General features: G+C 36.6%; 2 protein-coding genes and 1 long non-coding RNA gene across 5 annotated transcripts; 1 reads left to right on the top strand and 2 right to left on the bottom strand.

The window, feature by feature from the left end:
• Positions 1–11,346, bottom strand: LOC122009961. Of its 3 annotated transcripts, none has more exons than XR_006119737.1 (4): positions 11,073–11,346; positions 10,053–10,186; positions 438–820; positions 1–352 (listed from the first exon to the last, which is right to left on the bottom strand). It is a non-coding gene; the product is annotated as an uncharacterized LOC122009961 (long non-coding RNA). The 3 variants fall into 3 exon arrangements; XR_006119736.1 differs by having other exon boundaries at positions 1–336; XR_006119735.1 differs by having other exon boundaries at positions 1–820.
• Positions 11,347–14,210: 2,864 nt separating this feature from the next.
• Positions 14,211–19,455, bottom strand: LOC122009960 (probable prefoldin subunit 3). Its single transcript, XM_042566284.1, has 6 exons — positions 19,173–19,455; positions 18,866–18,923; positions 16,402–16,473; positions 14,804–14,923; positions 14,615–14,716; positions 14,211–14,526 (listed from the first exon to the last, which is right to left on the bottom strand). Exons 1-6 carry the CDS (start codon positions 19,313–19,315, stop codon positions 14,449–14,451), a joined length of 573 nt encoding a protein of 190 aa, XP_042422218.1. The 5' UTR covers positions 19,316–19,455; the 3' UTR covers positions 14,211–14,448.
• Positions 19,456–19,631: 176 nt separating this feature from the next.
• Positions 19,632–21,617, top strand: LOC122009959 (huntingtin-interacting protein K-like). Its single transcript, XM_042566283.1, has 4 exons — positions 19,632–19,826; positions 20,064–20,119; positions 21,180–21,246; positions 21,333–21,617. Exons 1-4 carry the CDS (start codon positions 19,695–19,697, stop codon positions 21,411–21,413), a joined length of 336 nt encoding a protein of 111 aa, XP_042422217.1. The 5' UTR covers positions 19,632–19,694; the 3' UTR covers positions 21,414–21,617.
• The last annotated feature ends 201 nt before the right edge of the window (positions 21,618–21,818 follow it).

The raw sequence follows: 21,818 nt of genomic DNA, 5'->3' as shown, positions 1-21,818 counted from the left end.
TGATCAAATTCCTAAATAAAGACTTAGTACTTGAGTTTAAAAAAAAAATACAAGAATTTGTTATACAATTTAAATAATCGCAATGCAAAATCATCAACTTTGGAGGGTTTAAATGCAATTTCGACAAATTTTGAAAATTTCAAAGGATAACAATAAAAGCTGTTTTGAAGCCGCCAAAGCCAAGAAAATGGTGTCCTCACAAAAAGTGGCTCATCGTAACAGATGTCTCAAGGCTCCAGCTACAATGGTTCAATATCCAAACTTTGTCTGGTTTCTCTTTCTTGTAATTTGATGTGCTCCACTGCTTACAGATAAGCCACTTATCACTTGCGCTTTCTGCACCGAATCCATACTGATTTCAGAGTACATTAACACAACTTAATCACAAATAGTAATCATAATCATTTCATTTCTCAATATACAAGAACAAAAATTACCATATCTTCAATGCTGTCATATCATTGCATCTTTTCTTAGTTTTTTTTAAAGTAATCCAGGTATCTAGCTCTTACAATTGGTCCAAGCCATGGAAGTTTTAGGACAAGCTGCTCCAGTATAAATAGGATGAACAAGCTGATTGAGATTGCTATTTCTAAAGGAGTATTAGTTTATCCTCGTTAAACAAGATGAACAGGCTGCTCGAGTTTTCATGTACCAACTGTTAAATATTAAGCTTTTAAATCTGAACCTTGGTTAGAAGTGGACTACTGCTGAGAAGAGATGGAATATGAACCGGTTTTGGGATCTTTTACAGTTTTGAAGTTGTCCAGGCTCAATCGCAAAACGACCAACAAAAAGTTTCCCATCTCTTTCAACTTTCCTGCAATAAGTTGACAGTGTGCTCAAAAAAGCAAAATAGAGAAAATGCAAAAAAAAAAAACTGTTATTCGAATGGTTTGATGAGTATGCGAGAGAAAACGTTATCTTTAAAGATTTTAGCAAGTAAAAATAACTATCTTTAAAGATTTTAGCAAGTAAAAACAACTACCTTAGGTAAAATATATGCTTCAATATAATCCTAACTAACTTACAAGCTCAGATAAGGTTGGCTAAGATTAATAGCAATATTTGTCAAACCAATTGTGAATAAACTACTGCTAGCATGTTTTGGCAGGGTAATCATGCATGGTTATAAATAAAATGCAGCTTAACTATAATGAAGAAAAGACACAGTAAGTAATAACAGCAAAAAATATCCTGATTGACATGAATACTCGTATTTTATCTGGTATTCTGATCCAAAAAGAGAAGCGACATATATAATTTTCTTAGCTGTTCCTTAGAGAACCTATAGATCCATATTGATATGTAAGCATAACATGAACATGCTTCTCAATAAAAATCATATTAGCTCTACAATAATTAACCATTAATTCTGAAACAACCAAAAATGTGACTTTAATTCACTTTCTGATTCCGTTCAGCTTTTCCAACAATTTAAGGATGACTACTATCTAGTTATTAGAGAAGAGTGTGAGCTTGTCAAGACTCTTTGATGACCAAAGAAAATAAGATCCAATTCCATGAAGTCTAAATTTGCAATATATTCCAGCTTATTCTTAACCAAGAAAAAAACATCAAAATGGTCTCAGGATTTCAAAATAACAAAAATGCCAATACTATAAACAAAGTAACAAAGTGGTGATTTCAAAATAAACAGCAACATATGTAACAAGAAGATAGTCTTTACGAAGTTGTATGTAGACGAAATTAAGAAAATAAAGATTAACTATGTTCTACTCTCAATGCTTGTCCAACAACAATTGTGACAGCACCAGGCCGCAGGGAGACCAACACAAAGTGGTGGAGCACAAGAAGAGGGTTTGATTGTTTGAAGAGTGGTGAAGAAGCGTAGAATGGTTGTAGAAATTTAGGTATCACACCTAAGGAATCCTAGGCACCACGCCGTAGGTAGATTTCATCACATAATCTGAAAATTTTCTCAAAACTTACTTTTCTATTTCATATCCCAACAATACAACAAACATACACATTTATACTAGTAGATAGACTCTTCCAATACATAAAACATAAAAGGACATATAAATATACTTTGTCTGAACTCTCGAAGACTCTTTGACTAAATTAAAGTCCCTCTTAACGACAATTTTAATTGAAGCTTAAATTTCCCAAACTTTAGCAATCAAACATTAGGACTGTTGTCTGTTAGGCTTTTACATTATTCCCATTTCCAAAGTATGCCAAATTAAAATTAGACTTTGGAATCTTTATTTATGTGTTTATTTGGTTATAGATTTTTAGAGAAGATTGCCATGTGTCTCCATCTCAAAGCACCCCAACAATGATAAATTTATCAAAAGAAAATATAATTGATATGAAAGATAAATTATAAGGGGAAGTTGGGGTCATTCTAAAAGCTCCCACCCAATTAAAATTTGAAAAATAAAATTAAACAAACAGGTGAACAAATACATATCCAAGTATAATGGATTCACAACTTAGAAAATAAATTGACTATGATTTGAAAATATATAATCCTATTAAACTAGAAAAATTATTCAAATACCTGAAATCTTTCTCTTAATTTAGAGAGACTACCAAACAAAAAATTATCAAATCTTTGACACCTAAAATAGAAAATTAGAAAATTCAATTACAAATTCAAAATTAAAATTAATTCCATGTTTATACCATGCTCCCCCACTTAAGAGACACCCACCCTAGTGAGTTGTCAATGCCTCTTCTTGGGTTGTTGTTTCCAAACATTGAGAACAATTTCTTTACTTTGTTCAATAATGTTTCTTCATTATCTTTTATGCACTTTATCCTTGTTTTTGAACTATGACTTCACTTGATTTTTTATAACCTCATTCAACAAATAAGAAAATGTTTCAGCTTATCACAGGGGGAGATGATGCCCACATTGACATAATCATTATAAGACATGAAAGTGTCAAGGATGAGTTTGCAGAAATAAACTCCGTGAAAAAAGACAAATGCTCGAATTTCTTCTAGAAAATTACCATTCCCTTCAATTTGAAAATTAAACTAGTATTTGATTAAATTGCTAAAGTAAATAAAAGCATAATAATTAATTTCCTCACAATATGGCCAAATAAAATAAATATGATGACACGAGAAACTTCATCTCTCATGATTACAACAGATCTCTCAATTAGGTGGATGTATGTAAATAATAAAACTAATTTGGTAGGAAAACAAGCATTAAAGTTTAAGTAACTAAGAAAACCACACACAAATAAAAATCAATTGGCTTGCTACTTGATGTGTTGTATTCCTACTTCACGATACTTGTGTTGTTTAGGTTTCCCTTTCAGCTTCTCTATATAATATGAGAAAGTTATAATCTATGATTCTAAGTCCTGATTAATGTCAAATTGAGATTCTTCTAGATTATATTTACTAAGGGACTCATCTAAGATGATATTGGAGGATTCTTCTAAAATGTTATCCACAAATTCTTTTAAAGTTGCGCACTCCTCTAGTGTGTGTTAGGGTACTTCTGAAATGTCATCTAAGCACTTTCCTAAGGATCATGTTATTAGGTCATTTTTAAGCCCAATTCTTTTATTTTTACTAAAATTTTATTGATTATAACTTATAAGTGAAGTATACTCTTAGAATGATGTCTCTAAATTTGGTTCACTGATGATTTTGGTTTTGTATATTTATTAGGGAATCACTTTTTAAATATGACGAGACATAATTTTACACCCATTTTCATTTCATGATGAGTTCTACTCTTAGCATGTAATGGTGGTGCTAAACACTTTGTAGAAATTCCTTTGCAACTCGTATGAGTTTGTTATTGGTAAATTTTGTTTGTATAATTGAGGTCAAATTATGATGGTCAGATTAATTTTCAATGTCATCTAATTAATATAACATGAAAATAATTTGACACTTTTCTAGACATAAGATAATGCGATTGTGAATTTGTGTACATATTATTCCTAGATCCTTATGAATCTAAGCTCATCTTCCATATGATGGTAGTTGGTTTATATTTCTCAGTCCTAAAATCTCTCTCATGTAATTTGTGGAAGTTTGAGTATCGCCTCTCATCATGTTGATTCTAAGATATTGTCAAGTGATCATGCTCAATGCGACACATTAACAATAAAAATATGATGCAAATGAATAATAATGTTTAATATGCAAGTAAAGTACTTATGTTTATTTTGCATGCTGCAAAATTCTGCAGTAAGGTAGTTATGTTTATGATCCTACTAAAAAAATTTTTATAAATGACAATCAAACTAAATAAAAAGTGACATAATAGTATTTGCTGTCGTTTTCAATAATATTCAAAAATTTATTTAAATGCAAGCAATTTAAATTACCAACTAAGTAAAGAAAAAATAATTTTCAAAGAGGAAATATATTTATACTAAGATTTTGTGAGTCAATCCAACTCCAAGTCAACATTGTCATGTGATTTGTGTCGCGCACACTTGAGATGAGTATCACTCAAACAAAAACCATTCTACTTGTAGGATTGTCACTAGAGCCGTCAATTTGGGTTGAGTCATCGAGTTGGCCTACCTCGCCAAACAATATAAGCAAGTTGGGTTGAAATTTTATCAACCCATTTAAAGGTGGGTCGAGGTGGGCCAACCTGCCTAGGCTCGCGACCTGCACGGGTTGGCCCGCAACTGGCTTGGGTTGGCCCGCGGGTTGAAGAAATGCTAAAGCAGTAGCTGATGCACGTTGAACCGTCATTATAATCCCTTGGCGCTTCTCTCTTGTTCATCAGAGCTAAAAGCACACTTGTTGCTCTGTTTGTAGTGCAGTGATGCAATTATGATTACTAGATTGATTTATAATCATCTTTATGGTAAGCTTTCTTAACTTGTGTTTTCCTGAGTAATATGTGTTAAATTCATTTTGCTTCACGAACATTTTCTCTTAACTGTATGAGCAACCCAACCCAAGCCACCGCGGACTTTTTTATTTTATTTTTTGGTGGACCCATTGGTAGGCCTGCCTAACCTGCAACCCGCTTTAGTTGGGTTAGAGATTTTCCAACCCGCCAAGATGACGGGTCGGCTCACTCCACCCCGCCAAATGGCCGACCTGCGACTCTGATAGCTCTAATTGTCACTCATAAGATTTATTTTACAAGTGCTTTGACTAAATCATTTAACAAGTTTTTGGGCCACCACTCAACCATTGTTTTTACGATTATATTTAACTATGGCTAGAGGGGATGTATGTTGCGGTTTAGGTGGTCCCTAGGAGATTTTACCAAAATGGATTGGGACTCGTCTGGTAAAATATGGAATGATGGCTGAGAGAGGTTTGAGAATTTTAATAGTATATGGCAGAGTGGAGGCATTGGTGGAAGGTGGTTATGTAGTCAAAGGTGGTACAAACGCCATTGGGACAAGGCAGATCAAGAAGTGGTGATGGGGTGAAAGATGAACAGAGTGGCGGAAATGGAGTTGATGGCATCAAAAAATAGAAGAGTTGGTTGATTGTGGTCTTGTGGTTGGAAGGTGGCAGAGAAGTAGGGTGGCACAACAATGGTTGGAGGTGGCTTGCAGTTCCGTGATTAGAAGGTGTGCAGAAGAGTAAGGTGGCATAGTAACAGTTGGGGTGGATGAGAAGACGATAAATGGGAAAACAAAGCAGGATGAGGTAATGAACAAAACCATCAAGCTTCGACTCTGGTGCTAATTGGCAGAATACTAGACTATAGGAAGACAAAGATAAAGCATCAAGCTTTAACAATGATAAAGTTATCAAAAGAAAATATTATTGATTTAAAAGATAAATTCCAAGGGAAAGGGGATGTTGGGGTTTTTTAAAAGCTCCAATCAAATTAAAATTGATAAGAAATATTGCCTTGCTAAAAAAACTTAACAACTTAGGAAATTAATACTATTGATAATTTGGAAGCTCCCAACCAAGTACTACTTGAACGTTGATGGCCAAGTGCTTCTCACCTTCTCCATATCGAGTAGAAGAATTCCTGCTCCAAGTCAACACAGAGTCAAAGGGTGTCGATCTAGTCCCGGCAATGACCCTCCGACACTTAAGTCAGATGACGAGAATAATATGATGTGTAGAATAAAAAAGAACTGTAGTAGAAATGAGAAAGATGAATGTGTGATAATTGAGCATTAGACTCTCTCCTCCTGAATTATGACCTTTTATAGTTGTTATTATGTAACAACACCCTTTATAACATTAATATTCTCCCTTCTGTAATGACCGCCAACCACCATTATCACCTTTCAATGGCCACCATAAACCTCTGCCCATAATGATCATTATCAATTGCTTTTATTGCCCCCTAAACCAAACCAAACCAAACCTACGCCTCTCTTACTATTCGACTCTGTGCCTGCCTTCCGAACACTCTCTGGTCTAGACATACTTCCCCAGCACCTCATGGTTCTAACTCCCAAGCATCTTCGGATTCTGAATCTGATTTCAAAGCACCCTCTAACTCCGGACTAATCATGTTAAGTTTCACGGGTTTAGCTTCTTCTTAAATCCACGTACTGAGTCCAACTTCCTCTTTCTTTATGGGCCCAACTCGGTCAACCCTGTGACATTCACATATTATTACAAAGTATCAGTAGTTAGGGTAAGGATGCATATAAAAGACTCTTCCTCGGGATTCCGCATTGGCAGGAGCTTCATACACCGAACTTCCCTTTATTATTAGTCACCCCTCGCATGAGTCAGACGATGCATTGTAATCCAAGTCTAGAATCTGAATGGCCACGCATTCATTAGTCACCCCTCTGAAGACTGCCGACTCAACTTGTGCTTATAAATGCGCAACCAAGTCAAGGACTCGAAAGGCTGCCAATTCAATTTGGGTTTATAAATGTGCAATTGAGTCAAGGACTCGGAAGGTTGCCAACTCGAGATTAGGCTTTTGAATACCTCCACTTTCTCCCTTCGACTGAAAGGATATCATACCTCCTTGTCTTTTCCCTGACACCACAACATATATCATATATCCACATCCACCTCTGCATAATAGACATCTTTTCCTTAACACCATAGATATCATATATCTACATCCACCTCGGCATAAAAGAGGTCATACCTCTACATCTTTTCCTCGACACCACAAATATAATATATCCACATCCACCTCGGCATAATAGACATCATCCCTTCATATCCTGAACCAGTTGCACCCAACTCCTTCCACTCAGTTGAATTGCCCCACCTTTTAAACACTTGCTGGTCATCAATCTAAAGAGATCGAGTGTCTCAAGATCAATCTAGATTCGGATGCTTGCAGTCAAGGACTTCCGAGACGTTGATATCGAGAGCCCTTCAACGCTTAACTCGGACTTTAAAAGAGAGAAGAATAACAAATAAGTGAAATTGCATAAAATAATGTCAAATGAAGTACCATCACATACCTCTCGATGTTGAGATTATTACCTTATATAAGGGAGAAAAGAGGTGAAAAATTATCCCATTTTTTCTCAAAGGATGCAATTGTATTGTTATTCCTCTCCTGTCTTTTTCCAAAAGATGCACCTATATCAAAGGGTGCATTCCCTTGTAACTGTCACCGTCATGCTTGAATTCAGACTTTTAAAGCCTTTGGCTCAGGCATACTCAAGTGGGCAGAATAGCATGTAACTACAATACTTGGGAAGCTATAGTGCCCCAGATGCTATAGTATTTAGAAGCACACTCGGGCACTCTCGAACCTCAGCTTTCGAGGGCTCAGCCACTTGGACGCTCAAACGATCAACGCTCGAGTGCTTGGGTGATGAGTGTTCGGGCGATGACCGGCCTTGATGAATGTAGTGGTGCTCAGCAGCTTAAGCTTTGCACCATGGTGCTTCACCTTTTATTTCTTTTAGAAAAAGTGGGTCCACCTTTAACAATGGTTCTCGACATCATCACATAAAGAAGTGGGTGCTCGACACCACTACATGAGGGAGTGGGTCCCACCAAGTGAAATGGTGCTCAATAGCATTGCATTGGTAATGGTCCATGAAGGAGTGGGTCCCACCAAGTGAAATGGTGCTCGACACCATTGCACTGGTAACGGTCGAAGGAGTGGGTCCCATCTTTGGTAAGGATACTTGGCACTCAGCAATATTGAATGTAAAAAGAGAAAATCGATCCCACCTTTACTAAATGCATGGAGTGCTCGACTTGATGAATGCATGGAGTGGGCCATCATGCTCTCCAAGTGGGTCCCACCCCACCTATTTTATTACCGTAAACATTCAGGATCCCATATGACCCGGTAGCTACTGCATTCATCTCATTTTCTGCAGCTACCTCACTTTATTGCCTCCCATTATGGCCTTTGAGTCTGCCACTTCGACATCCCCGCTTCAAGGCATAAATGATGTTCCCCGTTGAGTGTGCTCTCAGTGTGTAGCCTATGCGAGTGACGACCTCCTCACCAGGCGTGCCTCCGTCGACCTAGTGCTTCGCGCACTTGGAAACACAAGCAACCTCTATTTCCCCAGCACTATGCTGCAACTCAATGATGTGGCTGATCAACAATGCCTTGCCCATCTTCAAGATCTTGGGCACCACTGCCCACAACACGCAAGATAGTGGATTGAGCTTCTCATGCCTTTGCCACCATGACACCCTCTTGATTGAGTTACTCCCACTTGGGCTCGGACAGTCGTATGGTGTCTACAACCCACTCGGCCTTTGACCCGGACAGTCGTTCAATGCCCGCAACCCACTCGGGCTCGAGCGTGCCGACATTATCATCCACCATACCATTTGAAAAGCAGTATTTCTTCTCATCTTCAATGGTGATTTCAACATTTGGAATGATCTTCCAATCTCTCATATTTGTTCCGTGAATGCCGATTATCAATGTCAGGAGTGTCAGAGTCGTCCCACTGTGCATTGACATCAATGCCTCCAAGTAAAAATTTGTCACGGGGACCTCGAAGAGGTATTGGTGGTTATTGTCATGAAAAAAGAGAGGAGCGGCCTCAAGTAGAACTTTGAGATCAGGTTCCACTTCAATTTTCCCATTCATCTGGTGAGGTGTGAGGTAGTCCTTCCCCTCCATCTCAACGTCTTAGCTCTAGTTCAGAAAAATGACGCCAATTATGATACGGCAGAATTTGGAAGCTCCTAGCAGAGTACTTCATAAACATCGATGACCAAGCGCTTCTCGTCTTCTCCAAGTCAACACGAAGTCAAAGGTTATAGGTCTAGTCCGGCAAGGGCCCGCAGATACTTAAATCATATGATGAGAGCATAAAAGAGTAAACTGTAATACAAATGAGAAAGATGAATGTGTGAGAATTGAGCATTAGCCTCCCTCCTCCTGAATTATGACCTTTCTTTTATAGTCGTTATTATGTAACTACATCCTTTATGACATTAATATTCTCCTTCTATGATGGTCGTCAACCACCATTATTACCTTTCAATGGCCACCTGAAACCTCCGCCAATAATGATTATTATCAATTGCTTTTATTGCCCCTAAACCAAACCAACCTACGCTTCTCTTACTATTTGGTTCTGTGCTCGTCTCCTGAACACTTCTGGGTCTAGACATCCCAAGCACCTCATGGTCCTATCTCTGACTCCCGAGCACCTCATGGTTCCGTCTCCGACTCTCGAGCACCTTCAAATTCTGAATCTGATTTCAAAGCACTCATGTTAAGTTTCTTGGGCTTAGCATCTTCTACATCCACATATTGAACCCAACCTCCTCTTTATTGGCCGAACTCGGCCGACCCATCCCTGACAATCATAGATTATTCGGAAGTATCAACTATGATTTAGAAATATAAAATTCTATTGAATTAGAAAAATTAACTAAGTACTTTAAAACCCTTTCTTCTTATTAGGAGAGACTATGAAATTAAAGATTACCAAACATTCAACACATAAAATAGGACAATTAGCAAATTTGATTATAAACTCACAATTCAAAATTTGATTCCCTATTTGCTGATTAACAGTACCCTTAAAGAGTCACTGTTGCTAAGAAATAAGAATAGCAAGTTACCAATAATATCAATATAAATTTCACATAAAGAATGGCCTACTAATTTCAAGAAACATGCTGCCCGGTTTCCATGAGACAGAACATACATCTATAAATGAAGGTTGCTCAGAAGCAATTTGCCCAGGAATCTCATACTGCAAGAGTGCATCCTCATATCGACCAATCCTAAAGCGAGTTTGTTCCCTTCTTCCTTTGCATCATTTGCTTGCTTAAGAGCTTTCTGCAACATAAAGGAATGAAAATTGCTTAATATAGAAGCATAAAAGCAGCTTCTTAGTTGTTGCATGTCTATGTGAAAGTAAGTTAACAATGCTATTACATGTATTCAAATAGTCAATTCAGGAACTCTACTAGAAACAAGCTTTTTTTATGAGTCATCTCCATACACAATGTTCAATTGAGAGTAGCTCATTAGTTACAGCTGACATAAACTTAAAATTGATAGAGCAATTATGCATGATGTTTATTTACAGAACCCAATTCAAAACAAGCTTCTTTTTACCAGGCACTCATGTGCATAGTTTTGATTGGATGGATACTGAATAATAGTTTAACCAATTCATGCACTAAATATTTGTAAAAGTAGTATGTTAAGGATATTTGTACAGGGCACAGGTAATTTATTCGCAAGTTCACAGAACCAAAGAAAGGAATAAAACTCATTAATAAAATCAAGCAAAAAATCGAACACTAACCATGCTGTGTTCCTAATTCACCGCACGGTCCTGATCAACTTAGTTCGACATGGAATATAGTTCAATGATTAACTCTAAAAATCGAATCCTTTGACAGAAATCCAAAGCTTTATCTCAAACAAGAAAGCAATATTATCAACTGCAAAAGCGAAAACCCACTTTTGTTTAGTTAGCAATACGAACAAATACCGAATGTGGAACAAGAACACAAAATAGAACAAAAATAGAAGTCACATTGAAAGAGGATAAGACGATAAGGTTCTAATCGTGGCAAATTAAGTTACAATATCAATTAGAAAAAGAAAAATGAGAATTGCATAGTTAACAGACAAACCCCACAAGACAAGACGACAGTGCAGAACTTAAATCCCTGGTCAAAAGCGCATTAAAGAAGAGATCAAAAGGCCGTACCTCTCTCAACTTCTCTTTTGTCAGGGCGTCCTCAAAGGGCTCCTCGTCGCCGCCATTTCCCACTTCCACCGGAGCGTCGCCAGATATCTGAGGCGTCTGCAGGGACTTCTTCCCGGGTTCCCTCGGCGTCCGGTTCTTGCTCGATCAGAACCATCTTTCCCCTGCTGAGCAATAGAGAGATGATCGGAGATTGGAACCGACGCGGTCAAGAGACGAAGACGCTTCGAGAAACCAAAAATAAAAACGATGTTCCATCTTCTTCCATTCGCCAAGAGATGGCGATGGATGCCGATCATTCCGACCCGTTTAAGGTAAGTTTGGATATTCGCTTAGCGACTGTTTCGGATCGGATCCTACATCTGCCCCGGATTTGGATATACATCCTTGAACGATTTAACATTAGTTGGGATAAGCATAGTAATAAAGAGGAGAATGGACGTGTTGCGTCAGTAGAGATCCTCTTATCTATAAATTGTGGATCAAAAGATAATTCATTGTATAAAGATTTTTGATTTGGATGTATCTCATTTTTAAATAGACGAGGTTTATCTAAATCAAAGGTCTAAAAAAATAGATCATCTTCTGATTTATAATTTGCGGACCAGAGAATCCATCTTCATGTAACGCATACAAATCTTCTATGGCTCTCTCATATTGATCATTCTCTTTGCATCCACTACTTTGCTTAAGTATGTTTTTACCATTTTCTTTATTGTCTATAGCTCCCTCACCAATTCTTCAATTGTCAATTTTGTCTAGAGCATCAGTTGTAGCAAAATTGATAGATAAATCAGTCATATTAAGATTATCATAGAAAATCCATTTGATATTCAAAAATTTCTCAGCAATAGCTAGACAAGTGGATAATGTTAGAGTGAATAAAAAAAATTTGGATAAAACCGAATCTAAATATTGGCTAAGTAAGCGTTGTGAGCAAGAGGAGTAATTATGAATCTTATAGACCATCCATATGGAATGGCCCCCAATTGATAGAAAAAACTCATGGTCCCTTGGGGTTATCAAATAAGTCGATAAGGTAGAGTTATGGATCTAAGAAAGATAGTGAACTTGCAACTATCAAGTTGGCTTCGAATCCACCCCATCGAATCCACCTCATAGTCTATGTGAGCTATTTAAAACCTATATATTTCCTCTCCCTTGGCACAATTCAACAATAAGAGGCAAGGTATTATATCCATACATCGAGGGTTCAATTTTTAAGCAGGGCAATTACATCCGTCGTGCTTGAACTATTAGGACTGTTAAGCTGCCACGTTAAAAGCCACTATGCCTTGGATACTTGGATTAAAAAAAAATCCATATTAAGTTGACTTACAAGAAGCAAAGCACAATGAAGGGGCGATTCTCCACTACTCAAATTGTAGACTAAAGAGTAAAAGAGATACTAGAAAGTCAACAAAAATTCTCACCAAAAAGTCTCTTCTAACTGGAGGCTACTAAACGAGAGTACCTTGTTCGATAAACGGGGCTTTTGGCATCAGAGGCAAGGTGATAGAAGGAGAGCACTCTAGACATTGTTAACTCATTTGACGATCAAATAGCAAGGACGTCAACTTAACTAAGTAGGGTAGTATATTAGGGCCAAAATGGGATCTAATGTCCTGTAAACACTAATCTTTCTTTCCTTTGTCTTGTATGCCAAATCGTAAACTAAATCATTCTATCACCTTAAATGTGGGTGGAATGCATAAGCATTTAACCTCATTTTGATGGGCAACTTGATGAATAAAAATATCATCCCATTCGATCCTTTAGAATCCTTTACCGTGCATAGTGGCACAACTCTCGAAAGTCTAACCACAAAGTATGTTTTGGAGAATATAAGTCTAATTTTAAGCCCATTAAATAATATATTTTGTTTGAATAAATACACAATTTGAATTGAAAAAAAAGAAAAAATGTCAAATTAAAAAAATACAAACATCATTGTCTTGATAGAGATGTTTTCATTTTAGAAAACTCATTAAAATTATAAAGTTTTATCCTAAATCAGTGTTCTATCTCAATAGTATATTATATAATCTTTTAAAACATTTTTGGCAAGTAGACAATTTTTTTTTATAAAGTTAACATATATCCTTTTCTTATAACAATGTATAGTATTTAATATAAGAAATAATATATTCAAAATAGGTGAAGATTTTTTATTTCTATTTTATTTTGAACTGCAATCCATCTATCTCTCTCATAACTTCTCTCTTCAATTGTTATCAATTAAAAAACATGAATTAGTTACATGATATCTTTAAAGCATCTTCAATGAAGAATATTTGAGGGATGAATAAAAATCATCGGGTACAAATGTTTACCCGATAATTTCCTCTTATGAGGTGGGCTGCCACTATTTATAGGTTTTTATTCTTTTTTATTTTAATTAAATATGATGGGTCCAACCAAAAATGGCGGGTGCCATGATTTTTATTTTTATTTTAAATTTAATTAAATTCAAAATATTAAAAAATTAAAAACAAATTAAACGTTAACGTTCGAAAAAATAACTTTCGGAAAATTAAACGTTCGAAAACTTAAATGTTTGATTGTGAAGTTGAGGATATTTGAGAATGAGATATTTGATTGGTGTGACCCATAAATATTTGGATGGTGAGATATTTCATTATGAAAGTTGAAATATTTGAATAGTAAAATATTTGAAGAATGATGTAGAAATGGGGACTATAAATATTTGGAAGAAATATCTCATGTTATTGTGGATGCTTTATCAAGGCTCTAACTGGAAAGTGAGACTTTCACATTGAAAATGCTCAAAGATAAAATGGAGAACAAATTATTCTACTAAAGTTAATTATTCGTCTTTGTGATACTTGGGATATAACCACTCGGCTTTATATGATCAAAATAAATTTCCATGATCCTGATGTTCTTCCACGGTGGAAGCATATCATTTCTAAGACATGATCTACTAACTTTCAGACGATAACAGTTGTGTCGCATCGTTGCTCAAGTACAGGAAAAAAAGTGCTGGACGCAAATGGGGAATATCTAATCTGCCTACAAGATTGGTTAAAAGCTGAAACCAGAGGATAAGAGGCTCATGATGCATCTTCAGCAAGTGAAGTAGAGGATGACAGACACTCAAACTTGAGCAAGAATAAATCCTAGGCAAATAAATCATCTAGCAAGATTTTAAACTCGTAAGTTTGATAAGAATCTCGCACTTACACAAATCTCTGTAAACAAGAAATGAGCAATAAAACAGCTTCAAACATTCACAAAATTCTACGTCTAAGCTTGACAACAATGAATCAGTTATTGCTAATACAGAGAGCAAAGGCACATATAAACGCACAAATACTGCTAGTTCTGGAAGCTAATACAAAAAATAAAAAAAAAAACTTCAGGATTCCGGTTCTTTTACTGCTTGCTTGGTTCTTCTCTGATGAACATCCCAATTGTACACCCGAGCAACAGTAACCTGTATAAAATCACAATGTCATGGATTAAAAAGTCAAATGAGTTTGCCAAACTCATTCTTGGTTTTATGTTTTTCATCCAGAACTTACTTGAGTTATGGTCACTTGATCCCTTAAGAATTGTAGATCACCAACAAGAACTTCTAAGCTCGCTTTAGCATTTTCCAAGTTCTTTTCTAGGAGGGATTTTGCCTATGAATAATAAAATATATCAGAGCTGGAAGGTTTCCACAATATGGGTATATTATGTGAACCAAGAATGCCACTTTTCTGACCAACCTCTTCCAGGGAATACTCAAGCATTACATTAGCTCCCAACCAGAGGCAAACAGAATCATTATCCTCAACTTTTGAACGTGAATAAATACCTTCGGCCACTTCAAAATCTGTAATGAGTGCCTGCAATTAATTCATTGCGCGGAAGGTTATACAGACCGCCAAAGGTATGGACTTCAAGAAAGCTAACAAAGAAGGAACTCAAGGATAAAGGGAAAAATTCATATACATAATCCCAATTGTTGGCCCAGTATTGTTTTTTATCTTACGGACAAAGATTCTGAAGTTTGCTTCAAGTTACAGTGTTTCATTATGTAACCAAAGAAGAAAAGACTGGTGCAATGAAATACATGATAGATACGTTAAGGTGTTTTAGTTAATTGTACCAGTGATCGAAAAAAAGAAATTAGCAAAGGAGCAGAAATATAGATTAGTCTACACATCCATACCAGTGGTTCAGCTTTCGTTCCGTGTAGTAATCTAAAAACTTCAAAAACTACCAGAATGAATTATATGAGGTAAAATGTTCATAAAAGCATCCTAAGAATAATCTTAGGAAAGTTCATTCAGGACAAGTTGTACTTCATGTAACTACATAATATGATTTTTAGTATTCGACTAATGTACCATTTCTGAGTTAAAAAATAATATTTAGAACCTATAAATACAGGATAACTGTAATGAATTCCTAACAGGTAAATGTAGTTGACAAACATCTCCAAGTTCTAGCAGGTTATTAAAGCCTTCAATATCATAAATAAAATAAACTTTTGTTTTAATCATTATTCTAAAGCCTCTAAAGGTTAGGGTCAATCTGCTTAATAATGAAAGACAATGGATAAACTGATCTTGAAGCTTATGTACTTTTATAAAGGGCAACCCGGTGCACGAAGGAAGTTGTTTCCGAGATTTGAACCCATGACCTCTAGGTCACACCGTAGCAACTTTACTGCTCTCCTTCAAGCTTTTGTACTTTCATACAAATCACAATTCTCCACAAGAAATCAGCTCACGGGAGAAAACATTGTAACCAAGTCCATAACCATACATGGATATATTATGCCGGTGATCAAATATCAGATTCTTTAATCTATACAATAGAAACTCTGTCTATATACATCTCCATGATATAAATTACAGTTTTTGTTGCAAATCCTCCTTTCTGGCAAAGCATTTTGTTAGATATACTTTACATGTAACCAAGAAAGAAAAACATATAATAAAAACACCAGTGTTAAATGGCATGATAACAATGTTCCAACCCGATAGGACGTATAAGATGAAGGTTGCATAATAATGGATTCAAGATATGGGAACTCACATCCTAGAAAAACCGAAGATGGGGAAAATATAGAACAGGAAAGTTGGAAATGGCCTCAAAATATGAAGGATTCACAAGGAGACTATGTCATCAAACAGTCCTATTTCTGGTTCATCCAACCATTATCCTTCAAACTGATTCAAGGAAAGCTGGTGATGAATTTATCATTAAGTTGATAATTTGGTGGATTTTGAAACATGTGGTTAAGAAGATATAGAAATATCCAAACTTGCATAAATTGCATAAACAGTAAAAGGATAATAAATTTTTTGAAACAAACCTCCCCCGCAGTTTTCTTCGCTTCCAACATAGCAACAACATCTAAGCACTTCTCAATATCTGGTATCTTTGCCTATAAATTATTTACACAAGTTAGCTTCCACAAATCTGGGACAAACTGATAATAATTTGTCACAAAAAGCTACTTTTAGAGCATCCCAGACCAACAATAACTAGACAATCTCTTCTTTTTTTTAAAAAAAAAATACAAACAAATAAACACCTTAAGCCTGGCTATTCAGAGCCAACTTACCATTGAACTTTATGTGAGGTTACATCATTATTTCAAATCTTTTCAAGTCATCTTTAATTGCATTAAGTAGATTTTTCTTTGGTCCTCCACCCATCACACATTCACAATTGATTCAAGTTCTTTGATTATACCTTTAAAGCCCATGATATTGGGCTTCCTAGGCATGACACATGGCAGAAATTGCAATTGGGTTGAGGTTAATTTTTGACGGCTCAGAATCATGTGTGCTACTGCAACTACATGCCTCATGGTTTTGAACTCATCTTCCTCTCCCACCTCATCACTCAGGCGGTATTTGGTTTAAGGGTTTGGGAATGAGGAAATGGATTCATTCCCAATCCTTATATTTAATTGATGGGAATGGAATCAAGATTTTGGAATGAAATCCAAAAACTTGGGTATGGATGAAACTCACCCCCTCCCTTGGGTTTTGATGGAATAGGAATATAAATTAAGTTTTGGACAAAAATACCCTTAGTATATTTGTTCAATTTTTCTTTCATTTCACATTCTCTCTCCTTGTTCTCTCTCACAATATTTTCTCTCTGTATTCTATCATCACACTTTCTCTCTCAACATACTTTCTCTCTCCTCATTCTCTCTCATCACACATACTCTATCATTTTCTCTCTATATTCTCTCCCATCACACTCTCTCTCTCCTCATTTTCCCTCTTTTCATTCTCTTCCATCACACTTTCTCTCCCATTACACACTCTATTCTCATTTTTTTCATCATACTTTCTCTCTCCTTAATCTCTCTTACCATTCTCTCCTCATTTTCGTCCCCAGGACGTAGCACAGTTGGGGACACATGATTTCATGGCCGAGAGGTTCAGGGTTCGATCCTCGGGGTGTCATTGTCTGGGGTTAGCGTCCTGGTCATGTGCTTTCAACTATGTACCTACATTTACCTCCCTCCATATCCGTGGGACTGGCTCTAGGGGGGTCGCTGATGTGGCGGTTCCACATTCTCTCCTCAATCCTCATTTTCTCTCATCACACTTTCTCTCTCTTCATTCTCTCCTATCACACTCTATCTTCTCATTTTCTCTAATCACACTTTCTCTCTCAACACATTTTCTCTCTCATCATACTTTCTCTTTCCTCAATGTCTCATTTTCTCTCATCACACTTTCTCTGTCTTCATTTTCCCATCACTCTTTCGCTCTCAACCCACTTTCTCTCTCATCATACTTTCTCTCTCCTTAACTTTTATTTTCTCCAATCATACTTTCTCTCTCTTCATTTTTTCCCATCACTCTTTCTCTCTCAGCACACTTTCTCTCTCGTCATATTTTTTCTCAGCTCAATCTCTCCTATCATACACTCTCTCCTCATTTTCTCTTATCATACATTCTCTCTCTTCATTTTTTCCATCACACTTTCTCTCTCATCATATGTTTCTCTCACATTCAACTTTCCCTCCCATTTAATTTTTTCTCTTATTTTTCTCTAAGGGTAAAAAAGGAAATTTAGGTTCATTCCGATTGAAAATATTTAACTAACCAAACATTATTTTTAAAAATGATACCCAAGCTCATACTCATTCCCATTCCATAATACTATGATACTCATTCCCATTCCGATTCCTAGGAGAAAATCAAACGTCACCTCACTGTTCACAGTGTCACCTGCACTAAGCTAAGGAAACTCACAAACATGTTCTCGCAACCTTCCTTCTCATATAATGGTATGAAAAAGATGTCCATTTCTTAATGTCAAACTTTTAAACAAACAAATGTAAGTCATTATTGCATGGATTAAGATCCAACCAAGGAATGGTAGGAGGAACATATCAACATAGGATCAAATCATAGGTTTATGAATACTTTGGTTATACTTTGATTAAATCTTGCCTCTTTCATTTTTTAGGGACGTCTCATTAATTCTTAAAACAAATGTGGTCAACATCCATGGTCATCATATTGTTTTTAGTTTTATATTCTTTCAAATTTTCATGCACCTTCATCTTTTTTATACAAACTTAAGTTAGGCATTGACCATTACTGGTGGTCAGTAATTTCTTCTCTGAAATTCAATGAAAAATTATCTTTGATAATTAGACTATAGTGTGGAAGATAAAATATCAAAAGAAGAAGAAGAAGAAGAAGATCAGACACAGATAAGTTTGATTAGATAAGTAAAACGAAACATCATACAGAACATCAACAACAGCTTAAGAAAAGAGGAAACAAAGAAGAGTAGCCAACCTGAAGATCCCGTTGCTGAGCCAAAAGTTTCATCTCCACGACTCTGTACTGCTGAAGCCTGAGAGGAATAGTAAGACCGCTTGTTTACGAAACTAACAACCACAAGTGTCAAACTATTCGAAGCTCGGTTTGTTTAAAGAAACAGAAGCTCATGTATACTGGATGTTTACGAGAAACAATAACGGAAAATAAAGCATAAGAAATCCCGATCAGAGCGGCAGTCTCAATTGCATCCGGCTCCGCGGCATAGAAGCAAATCAACAGATGGGAACAAAAAAAAAAGCGGAAGGAGCCGAAAGGAAGATACCTTTCCTGGAGGAAACCTAGGGAGGAGTTGACATCGAGACCGGATTGCTTGAGATAAGTCTCAACGTCCTCCACGAAGGAAGCTCCGGGAATGCCCCTCCTCTCAGTGACTCCGGCAGTAGAAGCAGAGGGCGAGATCTCCATCGTCGAGGAGACGGGAACAAAGGAGGTCTCCAATTCCGGTGATCGCCGATGATGGAACCGGTCCTCTTGTCTTCGTCGATCTCTAGTAACCCATCGGCTTCGTAAGCAACTGGAGCAAGGCCTTGATCGATCTCTAGGGTTCGAGTATTAAAAATAATTAAATAAAACAAAATAAATAATAATAAACAATTATTTATTTTGATTTGGATTGATAAAATAGTGGACATTAGATTCGACCCGAGTCGGTTCAAAGTGGACTTGATTTGGACCGCTATCAAATAGGCCGAGCCATGGAATAAGTATTTATGGGAGCTTGTTTCCGTTCATGCTCTTCATAGAACACCCGGAGTCTTGGAAGTTGGAACCCTAAGTGGCGGCGATGGAGGGCGGCGATGGAGCGGCGGCGACAGCAGCTGTCGATTCGAAGGACTTGCAGCAGCAGAGCAAAGCTCTCGACAAGCTAACCGATCGCGTCGAAGACCGTCAGCTCGATTCCAGTCGCGTGCAATCGGTCTCTCCCGTTGCCTTCCGTTGTTCCTATTTTTTTCGTTCAGATATTCTTTTCCCCATTTACTTTGCCTGAATGTTAATTTCCTCTGGGACATAAGCAGTAGCCCTGAATTTCGTTGATGTGGCCTGGTTGCACAAGTGAATTTCGTGTCTGTTTATAACGCACTGTAAAAATCGCATGGTGAACTTTTCCTTTGTTAGAACCAAAGTTTTAAATTTTTGAGGGGGGTGTTTGCAGGCCATGGCAGCTCTTGCTTCAGCTAAGGAAGCTGATTGGAATGCGATGCGACTGCGGTGAGTGATTGTGGCCGGAACGGATGCTGGTTTGATTGGTTTATGATCTAATTGTTTACAGTTTCACATTTTTGGATTTGATTGTTTATTTGCATCGCATTAAGTATTGAATTCAAAATGTTTGGACATTCTAATAAAACGTAGTCATTTGACGGAGGTCGTGAGGTCCTCATTCATGTAGACACCTCATTTTATTTTTGTTTTTGGGTGCAAATCAGTATAAATATGCAACACACTCATACATGTTGATTCAAGGGTTTCCTTGTTCTCACTAAGGAGACCTTGAGCAATGAGAGTCATCTTGTGTAGTCGCGAGCATGTCTTTTGCTAGTGGATCTGGAAAGTTGAGGTAATTGCTGAGCCTGTCTTGTGATCCAATACCTTTCTCTATTGCAATTCTCCCCCAAAAAATATTGGATGGAAACTATTCTAATTCAGGGGAGCTTATTTGGGGAAAATATGGAAATGATGAATTCAATGAGAGTTATTTACTATCACTTCTACTAGATCTGAATATAAAGTTAAGCAATAAGTTGTTTGCACTAGTTTCATTTCTGGATAAAAGTGGTGGGAGTGTGAAGAATTGTAAGGAAATCTTGATGGTTTGATTAAGAATTTTAATGGACTAGTAATGCTAAGCTTTGTTGTGATAATTTGTTTCTGCGATAGTTAATCAAATGAGGAAGGAAGAAGTTAAGTGAAAGAATACCATTTATAATTGTGTTTTATGTTCTGGATCCTCACATTTCAATGCCTACATTATATCTAACTCCAAGAGGACTTTAAAGCTTATTTTGAATTAGAAAGATCTTTATATCTCCTTTCATTCTCTTGACACCTTGATTTGTTGGTTAGTCTCTGAGTGAGATGAATCTTAATTCGTCAAACAATTTCAGTTATCTGCAGTGAGCATATAAATGAAAGGTTATTTGAGGTATCCTCGTAGTCAACATAAAGAAATGTTAATCTCTGTAGTTGAATTACCTGTTCATGAAAGTTCTGATTCAATGCTACTAAATGTATTCTTGCCTTTTTTGGTTAATATATGATCCTTTCGCAGGGAGAAAGAGCTTGCTGCTGTGAAGATCAATCCAATTGATGTAGACATTATCGCAAATGAACTCGAGGTGAATATATTTGATCATTTTCTTTCTAGTTGCGGGGACTGAAAAAAGGATCATCATTATTCAGAGATGTATGCTGTTATATGCAGTTGGACAAGAAGATTGCTGAAAGAACACTAAGGGAACACAAAGGCGATGCAGTTGCTGCTGTTCGCCATCTACTTCGTTGAAATCATCTTACGTTGGTTGCATGATTCTGTAGAGAAGTAGGAAATGGAAGCCCCATTAAACAGATTGTCGCTTTGCAGAATCTTCTCCTGATGAATGTTTGAAACTATTCTGTATCCCCTCACACTATTTAGACATTTATTTATAAGCAATGGAAGTCTGAGGGGGGTGATCAAGTTGTTGACACGTCATCAGAATTACTGATACTCGACTCTTAAGAACTTTTTTGCATATCAAATTATTGATACAAAATTATGTTTTGTGCAGCAAGGGGAGATCACTTGCCAGGTGCCACTCACTCCATATGGACCTAGAATAAATTGATCAAATTTGTTTTTTTTTTTAATTTTATATTCTTTGAGTTTTTCTGGTAAATCAACCCTCTTCACTCTCATTATCATTGTATT

The sequence above is a fragment of the Zingiber officinale genome, chromosome 8A (genome assembly GCF_018446385.1).
Source record: "Zingiber officinale cultivar Zhangliang chromosome 8A, Zo_v1.1, whole genome shotgun sequence".
In the NCBI taxonomy this organism is placed as follows: Eukaryota; Viridiplantae; Streptophyta; class Magnoliopsida; order Zingiberales; family Zingiberaceae; genus Zingiber; species Zingiber officinale.
The sequence above is the reverse complement of the archived record's forward strand: the minus strand, read 5'-3'. Positions and strand labels throughout refer to the sequence as shown.

Excerpts from the sequence above, each read along its gene's own strand:
- LOC122009960 (XM_042566284.1), bottom strand. The coding sequence starts at position 19,315 with ATGGAGATCTCGCCCTCTGCTTCTACTGCCGGAGTCACTGAGAGGAGG. Across the intron at positions 18,924-19,172 it reads CTAGGTTTCCTCCAGGAAAG|GCTTCAGCAGTACAGAGTCG; the intron begins GTATCTTCCTTT and ends TATTCCTCTCAG. Across the intron at positions 14,717-14,803 it reads TTGAGTATTCCCTGGAAGAG|GCAAAATCCCTCCTAGAAAA; the intron begins GTTGGTCAGAAA and ends TATTATTCATAG.
- LOC122009959 (XM_042566283.1), top strand. The coding sequence starts at position 19,695 with ATGGAGGGCGGCGATGGAGCGGCGGCGACAGCAGCTGTCGATTCGAAG. Across the intron at positions 19,827-20,063 it reads ATTCCAGTCGCGTGCAATCG|GCCATGGCAGCTCTTGCTTC; the intron begins GTCTCTCCCGTT and ends GGGTGTTTGCAG. Across the intron at positions 20,120-21,179 it reads TGGAATGCGATGCGACTGCG|GGAGAAAGAGCTTGCTGCTG; the intron begins GTGAGTGATTGT and ends ATCCTTTCGCAG.